The sequence below is a fragment of the Thermobia domestica genome, chromosome 10 (assembly GCF_964235325.1).
Source record: "Thermobia domestica chromosome 10, izTheDome1.hap1.1, whole genome shotgun sequence".
Lineage (NCBI taxonomy): Eukaryota > Metazoa > Arthropoda > Insecta > Zygentoma > Lepismatidae > Thermobia > Thermobia domestica.
The window spans coordinates 211,057,780-211,069,343 of NC_137463.1; the positions used below are offsets into that span (position 1 = coordinate 211,057,780).

The 11,564-nt window shown below is 31.4% G+C and overlaps 1 protein-coding gene across 1 annotated transcript in view; it reads left to right on the top strand.

Annotated features, from left to right (window-relative positions):
- The window catches only part of LOC145662969 (uncharacterized), a 28,553-nt gene extending 18,838 nt beyond the window's left edge, over positions 1 to 9,715 (top strand). The window contains exons 3-4 of the mRNA XM_081729051.1: positions 49 to 1,851; positions 7,158 to 9,715. Of these exons, the coding sequence (XP_081585177.1) occupies positions 49 to 1,851; positions 7,158 to 7,291 (1,937 nt within the window). The 3' untranslated portion in view covers positions 7,292 to 9,715. The remainder of the gene's footprint in view (positions 1 to 48; positions 1,852 to 7,157) is intronic.
- Positions 9,716 to 11,564: the final 1,849 nt, after the last annotated feature.

Below are 11,564 nucleotides of genomic sequence, written 5' to 3' on the forward strand. Positions count from 1 at the left end.
ATTATAAACGATGTTTATTTATTTACTAATTTCTTCAATATTTTACAGGTGGTGGATTAGTGGATCCGCATCACATTCCAAACTACAACTTTCGACCATTTCCGGTTGTTTATAAGCCTTCACAAGCCGACAAATTTTACTCAAAGACGCCAGAAATTTTCAAAAATTTCCACCTCCATCGTCACATTCAACCAGATGGCGCCATAGATTATCATATAGACAAATATGTTTTCAAGCCTCCAATACTACCAGATGTTCTATTCAACCACGAAGACCATCATCATCATCACCAACATGAGAAAGGCAGCAAAGAATACCATAAAGAAAACGATTATAAGAAACACGAGAAAGAATTGGTTAAACCTCATTTAGCGCATTTAGAATTTCTAAAAAAGTTCAAAGAGTATTACCAAGATAAGGCTCACAGTAAATTGAAATCCAGTGAAGAGAAACAACTAGGAAAATTATCACACAAACAAGATTACCTCAAGAAGATTAAACTAGGAAGACGATATGAGGAATTTCAAAATAAACCTGAATGGAAATACAACCAGGAACATGGGTTTGCAGAAAAGGAACACAACCTTGCTCTTGAAATGTACAAACGATTGTTAAATGAAAGCTTTGGAAATCACAAGGAATGGAAAAATAAACCACATCAAAAACCTGTTGCACATGAGTCAGCATTGACCCCTTACCATATAGCATCTCCACTGAAAAGTTCCTTCATGCCAAACGAGCCTCCGCACTTCCTTAAAGAAAGAAACGATTCAGATAGAAGTGACTATTTAAATTCTCTATCGTCAGCGGAGAAAGTATATCAGTCCATGAAGGCTCCTTATAAATATCATGACAGTTCACGAGAACATACTGACAGCAGCGTAAGTAGATATTTCGATTGGAAAAAGGCCAATTATATCTCTCAAAACCCTGAAACTATACAGAATATTGATTCAAAGAAATCCCGTTTTAGCATACCTGACATGCACATGTTTGGTGTCGAAGATGCTATACCATACAGTCCAGATTACCAAGGAAAAGTCGGAATGGGAACACTATCAGCATTTAATGATTACTACAATGTTGCACCACAATTAAATTCTCATACAAACCCTGAAGTGCACAGTAGCCACATAGATCCACCTCCCAAAACAAAAGATAGTTCTAAAAGAAAACCGATAGTTGTGCCAGATGTGTATCCGGGAGAGGAAAGTATAATGTCTCCAATAAGAGTGCCACATCGAGACATGGAAACAGCAATGTCAAACAATTATGAATATCCGTATAACATGGATGAACATAATCATGGCTATAAAGGCAGTGAGTTTGTACATAAACCATATCCTGATAACCACTCCACACCAAACAAAGAACATATTAAGAACCATAATCTACATGAATTATTCATGGAACAAGAGAAAGAAAATATGAATTATAGAAACCATTTCCCAAAAGACGCAGATAGCCCAGGATATGATTCCAGTGGATTTGTTCCGCCTATGATGGTGCCCAATGACGGAAGTGAAGTACACGCTATGTATGATGAAATGGTTAAATTTAATGGACATGCTCAACCCCCTCTACCTCCAAAGTCAAAGCAAAAAAGTTCAACTAAGAAAGCTGCAGCTGGGAACATGAAAAATAATTTGAAAGGTTTTGCTGAGATTCGTATTCGTGGACAAAATCATAATGAAGAAATGTCAGCTTCCATGATATCACCGGAGCCTTATTGGAGTCAATTTCCAAACAAAGACGAGAAAATAAACGGTTTTCGTGAAGGCGGTAAAAGAAATAAGCGACCTCCAAGGACAAACATACAAGAAGGAAATATTCCTGAGACCTCCCCTAGAGGTAAGTTAAGACTTCATTACTTTAACTTAAACACTCTTTTTCGCATAAACTGACCACCATTTAACCTATTAATAATTAGATATTGACGAGTATGGTTTTCTTGTATTGGTCTTAGGCTGTTATACCCATAAGCGACGCTTAAAAAGTAGGCCTAAGATCCTAGAAGATAAGCATACAATCATTATTCATAGGGGTTTAACAACAGAGTATTATTACAAGTTCGGAAAGAGTGCATAGAAAGTACTTAATTCAAAGCTCCAGAATATTTATTTAAGAGAAAGTTTGTTCACTCACCATTTTTCAGAATTCCGATGAACTTACATTTATAAATAAAGTATCTATGCTGGTAGTTTAAGCGGGCAGTATTCCATGTAAGGTATATGGATAGCCACTGTTAAAGTAACTGTTACCCATAAGGATGTTAAGAGATTGATTATATTAACAAACTTGGCCGAGATAATAGCTCTAAAGATTGATTCCATTAACAAATTTGGTCGAGATAATATTTCTAGAGATTGATTCCATTAACAACCTTGGCTGAGATAATAGCTCCAGAGATTGATTCCATTAACAAACTTGGCTGAGATAAGAGCTCTAGAAATTGATTCCATTAACAAACTTATCCGAGATAATAGCACTAACTGTCTACTGCAATAAACATCAATCTAAAATTTATTTTCGTTCAAGAGTTATCTTGTGGACTAACGGGCGGATATACTTACTAGCATATAACGTACTAACAATCTTATAAGGCCTACCAGCGTGATCCTGACAGTATTAAAGAAAACTAGAATTAAAGACAACAGATTATTATGTCTTAAAGTGAAAGATTCATCCGATCATCCGAGAAGTGGTTTATTGTCGCATTCATTGAGTATTTGGTCGGTTGAATCTTAGCGTCTCTTTTCAGCACCGAAAATATATAAGACGCGAGCATAAAATTTAAAGGGAAATGCTAACCACAGTAATTTATTCATATTTCAAGACCCTCCCACTTTGAACGATTAGCATTGCTCTACGAATCAATCAAGCAGTTACATCGATTGCTACACTTATAAATGATGATCAAATCATTTATAATAATGAGGAATCAAACCCAGATCCTCATGCACAAAGGCGTTTGCAGTAGCCAGTAAGACCAGCGGGGCAGGGCTTTGACTTTTAGTTATTTTCATTGGTGGTCTAACTAATTACGTACTACGAGACAATTCTAATACTTATGATTTACAATAGAATATAATAATAATGTTAATAATAATAATAATAATACATTCTTGCCTACAGTTATTCCAAACGTGTTTCATATTATGGTAAAATTATACACTTGTGCGTGGCAAGAACAACTTTTCCGCTGTTTTTGAACAAACCATATGAATTTGCCGACTGTCCAACCATAGCGTGTGATCACTTGTTCCGTAAATTTTAAGCTGATAAATTGCTTATGTTCCAGGTGAATTATTATTATTATTATTATTATTATTATTATTATTATTATTATTATTATTATTAAATAATAATAATAATAATAATAAATATCAAAGTTTCATCTGGAACGTGTTTAACAATTTTAGTTATTCTAAACTAAATTTTAAAATACGATATTTGCAGCTTTACAACCCGAGAACTCGTTACATTTCAGTACATTTATAACACAACAAGGCAATTTAACAGGGCTGTAGCCAATTATAAGAAAGGATGGGATCCGGCTTCCTCAATAATTAACTACTCCATATGGAGTTTGTCTGTTAAGTATTTATTAATGTTGTTTAATACTATCAGCAGTAAATGAAAAATATTTATAATTGAATATGAAAGAAAAATATCCTTAAAAAGCAATCACTTCAATAATAAAATAATTAAGACAACTGAAGTTAAACATCTACTTTGCTATATTCATTTGCCTAACTGGATGGACACAGTTGCAAATTTATCACTGCACTAATGCATAACAGATTCTATCTTTAATCTTATTTTTTTACTTTGAATTTCCTTCATTTTCTTAAAAAAACATTTATATCCATATAAAGACAAAAGTAAACAAATTGACTTCCATATAATAAATAACTTGGTTACTTACGAATAGTTATTAGTATATATCGTACAACTGTGATTGTTGTTTCACCTACTGTCAAGACCGACACTTCAATAAGGTATTACTCTGAGAATGTAATAATAATAATAATACGCAGTATGTATTTATGTATGTGCGTATTAGATATAAGTACATATGGTGATTTATTAATGCTTTTATAATTTGAAAGAAGACGTTTGGTTTGCTTTTAATATGTAGAAAAACTCATGTCTTTCTCCTAGAATAATTGTTGCCTGCACAGGCATAACCTTGCTATTCTCTCTCTTTTTTTTTTTTAAATGAAGAATTAATTCTCTTTGCAAACGTATATTTCGCATATCTTTAGCAGCGTTCATACTGAGAAAAAATTGTATGTGGCGTAAGTAAAATCGTATGTTACATTTGTAAATCCTATAGTTTTTACACCTTAACGTACAGCAAACATATTACTGAAAATACATGTTTTATAATGCTTTCCGTATAAGTGTCCTATCTGCATATATTTTCCGTGTGAAACAATATAGGCGATCAGGATTCACATACAAATGAACGTATATAACATATAACTGACGAAGGTAACATACATATATGCATGTAATATAAGGAGGCTGTTAGATATCAGACATCCTGCAACGACATGATGTAACTTCTAAGGGTAGTACTTATGTAGCATACGGATAACGAATACTCCGTATTTATTTCTGTAAACCCTGCTACCGCCAAGTGAACTTTGTGGTGGACAAACACCGTGTGCGTGGGTTTTCTCGGGGTTCTCCCGTTTCCTCCCACTTTCTTCATTCCACCATTTCATTCATTACTCATTATCACCGTCTCCTTTAGCCTAACCGGCATAACCGTGGGACGTAAAACTCAAAATTTCATTTCATTTCATTTATTTCTGTAATAAGCAAGAGGATTCCGTATATTTATACAATATGCCGCTGTCCAGAGAACGGATTTTTCTCAGTGCAATTGTATTAGATTTATTCGCAAAGAATATATGTGTTTATTTCCTAATGTTCACTTGATGATTCCCTTTCTTATTCTTTATATATATATATATATATATATATATATATATATATATGTGTGTGTGTGTGTGTGTGTGTGTGTGTTTCACATGTAAAGATCCATGTTCCGTGTAATTATGGATGACTTTTGGGCACTGCGAGATTGACTAGCTCGGAGATAATAATTATGTACGAGACATCGGAAAAATTAAAATAAATAAATTAATAATTTAATCTTGTAAGCGGGTCTCCTAAAGTTAAATATTGACGAAAACTATGGAAAATAAACTTCGAAACTTCACAGTTCACGAACTGTTGGGCCCTGTTACAGTTGCTTTAACAATTTACTTACGAAGGTACTTCGGAAATACTCTATCTAAACATTTAGGCTGCAGAATGATGGACAAATTTTTATGAAGGAACTTGAGGTGTAGAGAGACACTTTCAAGTGCAACGTAACCATAAATGACTCTCATCTTGTAGTTAATATTAAAGGAAAAGTTAATTTGTGTGTTAGTTATAACAGGTAAATAATAAAACTGTTTGCTTTCATCTACGTAACTGCGAAAATTATTTTATGAGTTCATGAAACCATACCGTGTAACTATAAAATGATAATAATCATACTGTTACATGAAAGCAAAAATAATATTATTCATCTGAGATCGTTAAAACAGTAACGACATTCAAGTGTTGTTTACTAGATGTTATGGTTTGTATTTAAGAATGTTTCTCCATATCCCAACTTCCCTCATAAAATGTATTGTGTAGAGGTGAATATTCAAATAGGTGTATAGTAGTTTCTAAGCAATTAATTTATCCTGTTGTAATGGGTCACATAATTTTGGACACTTTCAATTATTTTCCACAGATTATTACTTTGGGGTGGGGTATGTGCTTTCTGCCTTCTGTTTTACAGATCTTTGTTATTTCTATTTGTTTTTCTTTCTTCGTCATAACTTCTGTTATACGCAACATAAACAACAAGACAAATACAGTCCGTTTAGGTGCATTCAAAGAGTAAGGAGTTAGGAGTCAGGTTTCAGTCGATAGAAAATCAAAACCACACTCACTATATGATATTTTCGAAAAAAAGCCTTAATCAAATTTTGTATAATAATGATGACCATTAAAATAGTGTATTGTGTTACGTGAGAACTCAGACATCGACGTTCCAAAGAATTTCTGCATGGATGAATATGTAGACTCTTTACTTCTGACTCTTTGTAGACTCTGAAAACATATACATATAACTGAGATTTCATTAGAACAGACAAAATCCTGATTCAAATTTTTTAAACTGTTTTTGCCCATTTTATAGAGGACTGATTTTCTCACCCTACTCAAGTATTTTTTGAATGAGAAAAACAAAATTTCGTTTTTAAGAAATGTCTTCTTTAATGTACTGGTAAGAATGAATTCTTGACATTTTAAATTGTAAGCAAGTATTCTTAACAGTGTGAAGAAATTATATATATAATAATATATTTAATATTTTTATGAAAAAAAATAATAACCTTCAAATTGCATCCATTAATCCATTATTTAAAGCCAGAACACAGAATAATAAGATTTGGCCTGCTAGTAGCATATGTGTTGACTTGAAAGAAATTAAATATGTGATTAGACAGAGGCAGAGTTATATTTTCGAGTGAGTTTTCAAAGGGTGCATGGAAAATAACTCCCTATTATAAGTACAGATTTAAATAATGCTAATTGATTGATTTAAAAAGAATGAATTTTACATTATACACTAGAATGGTAAACTTTACTGGGCATTTATGTTGTAAACCAGTATTGATTGGTAGCTGTTGCGAAACATCTCTGACTGTCCTCGGCGGAAGACAACTTTTTCTGCAACTATCTTGGACACTGTGGCACCATCTTTAAATCTACAGAACAGACTATCATAGTTCGTAACTCATGTAATCTACATACGATTATTATGAGGCATTGAATCATTTCGGTCACTGAAATGAATAGAATGAAAACAGAAATCAGCTATATGATCCTGAGTGATCAAACTGTTTTCTTATATTTTATGCAAATGTTATGATTCTCTCCCTAGAAAGAAACTTGTTCAAAGAGAGTTATTTTTCACCCATCCTATTTACATAAAAATAATATAAAATAATTTTACTGCATGGTCAAATTCTGACAGACTGCTTAATTGGATATTGCTTTAGTAATGAATTATTAATATGATATTATCATTTCTTTTAAAGGAAACCTCAGAAACAATGAAGCACATTCCTTAGGGAGCTCAGAAGAACCCCCTTCTTCTCCACTTCCATCGTGGTTTCCTCCAGAAGGTGTTGGATCAATTGCTAAGAACGTTAATTGGCCTCTAACTCGTTAACTGCAATACGTTGGTCGTCAAAGGATCTACAATGAGCATCGTGAGTGCCAAACTGCTTCCTCCTTGTTTGTGGTAAAGTCTTGATAGTTCCATGAAAGATAAACCTTTCATGAAAAATTGAAACAACAATATCATCACTTGAGGTAGACTGTTTCAGACATTTGTGGTGAAAATAATACAAAATAAAATAATAGCGGGATATGTATGCCACTGAACATATAATTAACTCATCGAGAATTGCGATTCATTGCTAAATCAGCTTAATATTAACTAGTGTGTCATTGAGTTATTGCAGTTTTCATTTTCTTATATTTGAGGTCTACTGTTCCAGCGGTCCATCAAGTTTCCTGTAAGAACGAAACAAAAGCTTGTCTTTAGGCCGACAGAGTCACAAACGAGCCATCAACATAAATTTAAAAAGGAAAGAACATTAAAACAAACCGATTGACAAGATTATTTCAAAATGAAGCATGTCTGATTGTTCAAGTTTGATGAAGGTTCGAAAATAAATTAACAAGCAAAAATCGAAAGAAAGCTTGCAGAAGATATTTTTTCTTCAAAATAAAGGACATTTTTGTGTCTCCTGCAAAATTATGAATAGGCGAGATATCTACTGAAAATAAGCTCTAAATTGTGGCCTGCATATATTATCTCTACCTGAAACGGGTTGTAATTTTAAGATTGGATTTAGTGTTTGGTTAAGCACGAAGGCATATCGATAATATATATATTTGTTTTTCCTAAATAAAATATGTTCTTTACACACGTAAAGTAAAAGATATCTGCGCAGCATATCATGTCAATCAACCATTATATATAATTAATAACACTGTTACCTCGAATTTGACAAACTGTTATTTACTGGCAAATGTTTAGAGTGAAAAAAATGAAATTAATATTCATTAAAGTACTTCAAGGTTGGATATATTCAACAACCTGAATTTTAATTATTCTAAGCTCCATGATTACAAAGTTCATCGTTATCAATAATATAATGATAGATATCCTTTCATACTACATGTGTTCATTTTGATTTGATTTTGAGTATATAGCTATTACAATTAAAATAATTTATTAAAAAATTGCAGGAATGTAGCATTGCATTTTAATGTACATTACTCACATAAAAGATCTGTGTGAAGTTAATTAGGTTATTCTCTGTTAATATCTGTAAAATACTACAGGTTAAGTGTATGCCGATGTACTTACTGTACACTATATTAAAACGTCGTTATATATTATCTCCAGTAAAACAAAATATAAAATGAAATAAAAAAAACTTTCTATTTTATTTGTGTTTGATTTTTACTTACAAAACTATCCAATATTTGTTGTAAAATCTTTTTTGAAGGAAATTATTCCTTATTTGCTGTAAGCGCTTTGGCGAATTTTTCACAGAGGTAAACATACATTAATTGTAATTGTCAGTAGATGGAACATCTATAATCATTACAAGAATATATAAAGTTTATAAATATTTGAAGTTTATACTTGTACATTTGATACAGTTACTGCGGATTTCTTTTCTTTCCTCCATAATAAGTGAAAGTCTCTGTATTTCGTGGGCTTTCTCCGCAATTTTCAAAATGATGGAACAACAAAGCATAATATAAGAATGAAAGCTGTATATCTGTATAGAATTCTAACAAAATTTATGGTAAACACGGTTCTATTTGTTAAATTTATGGTTGTTCCACAATTCTCTTTTGGATTCGAACAGTATTTCTTCCTACTTATCATGTAAGTTTCTCTATAATTAACTAATTAACTCATTTACTCTTAACTTGTGAAGAGCTTGCTAAAGAATTTGTTTTGTGGTATTCATTAGTAACTTATATTGGTGTTACTAATGTAACATATGAAATAAATATAAATTACTAAAAGTGTTTACTTAAAATGCATTTAAGAAGTTCGTTGATTTTAATTATCAACTACGATTGTGTTATAGATTACTTGAAGGATATTACACCGATGTGTCAGAATATATTTTTTGATATTATGCAAGTACCTATCATAGAAGTACGAGAAGGTTTATTGGTGAAATAGGAAATCGAAATTATGATTTTACTTGATAATGTTAACAAATACGCTTGGAATTGGATATTTTTCTTCGAAGTTGATATTTAAAAATAATAAATAAAACATAATAAATGAATAATGAATTCGAATTTTTAACTAAGATATATATTTCGATTTATGCCTTGATTAGCAAGAAAAAATATACCTTTCATCTTGTAGGAATAAACATGTTTATTTTATCGTTAATTTTGTTGATTTGATCACAATCATGTAGACCTTAGGAAGGTTTTTGGAACATTGGACACCATTATTGAAGTCACGATTAGGTTTGCTTTGGTTTTATTATGCTTTCCAACTAAACTGCTGCAAAAATAAATCTTTATTCTGAAGAGTATGCATAGTGTGCAAATTGCAATACTTGTAGTTGATTAACTATTGGATTTTATTATTCTCATTCATTTCCCTATTATTATGATTTGTTTACGCGATTCATCACGTAATTAAATCATTTGCAATCGGATCAGTAAATTCTGTTTTCCATGAACTATAATTGTTTCCAGTCTAGTAGATAGAAATAATGAGAATTGTGATTACCAGCTTACAGAGATTATTTATCAGTAAGTCACTGGACCATTTGTTGCAAAACTAATAACAATAATTGTTGCACCCGAGTCTTCTTTCCGCTGTACATTACATGTTAAAATTCTACTTAATTAAAATCTCTAATTGTTTAAATTTAATTTTGTTAATTTGCCCACCAACCAACATGCAATTTCACAAATATTAATACTCAAATCTCAATATTCTTACAAGCATTGTCCTAACAACAAACACCAAAGCATGTTCCTGTTCCGTATCATCAGTCAGTATCTATTTTGAAATAATTAAATTAAAACAATACAGTTTAAGTTGTAATTAAATCGTCATAATATATTACTGCATTAACACATAAATATTATTGCTCAAATCTAAATGCGATGACGACTCCTGGATTATTTTGGAAACAATTAAATTGAAATTATACAGTTTTAAAGTTGCAACTAAATCGTCACAATAGTTTTAAATCGATAAGCTGACTGCACGCTAATGACGTCTGTTGGCGTCAGACATATACAGTACGTAGAGACATCTATTAGCGAAACCGTTTACTTTTAGGAATCAGCGTGACGCACATAATAAATAAAGCAGTAAGAGGTTTCTATTTTATAATTAGGATAATGAACCATATAGGAGGAACTGTATATTTTAGCTGTTATTTCAATTCTTAAGCGTGTTTAAACTTGTTTGGACTATGATTTACCTTACATTTAATTGTACAAAAATGTTATGTATAGCAAAGCAACGATTGGCCACTACTAATAAGTGTGCACCAACATTATAAGGTATGAAATATTCAATAGGCTCAAAAGAGAGTGCTACTGAACATTAATAGGAGGTTTTGGACAATATTTTCCCTTTTTATGTTTGTTTGATTTTTCCCAGAAAAACCCATGACGCAGACAATTTATATCATGCGAGTTCAACCGAATTTGTCGGATTTGGATCACAGTTATCTTAATTTTACACCTATACAATCTGCTAATTTGAACCACACACTTTAAAAACAAATAGTGCTCTTAATAACATACAAAATGTGATGTCTAAGATGTATAGAAGAGAAAAGTTATAAATTAAAACAAACACTTCTGTTACATGTACTGATTTTAAATTTTAAACGAAGAATATAATTTGAAATCTTAAGATATTCTCTTACTTGTAATATCATGTATTTGTTACAATGTTTATTGTAATACATATATACGTAGATACATTTTAAAATGAATTACGATGTACGTGTTGTTCTGGCACGCAAATCTATTTTCTTTTACAACACTTCTTGTGACTTCCTTTGTTCATCTAGTGTGAAATTTTAAACATTCTCCTACCATTAACTACAAATTGCATATGAATTATGCAAGACACAAACTTATCACTGAAAATGTATTTAGTTTATTTCTAACCACTTATTCAATTCCGTAATGAAAACGATAGAAAGTTAATATTTATTTAATATGTGTGAATAGAAAAAAACAACAACATAAATTCTACTTCGAACATTGTTCTTGTAACTTTCTGAAGCACTCTAAAGAAACATAATAGCATATAGGAAGTAACAGTAGTAACTATATTTCTAAATTTTTACTTCTGTTTTTACATTAACTTATTATGCATTCATTATACTTGACTAAATATCCACCCACAAATTACCAAATAT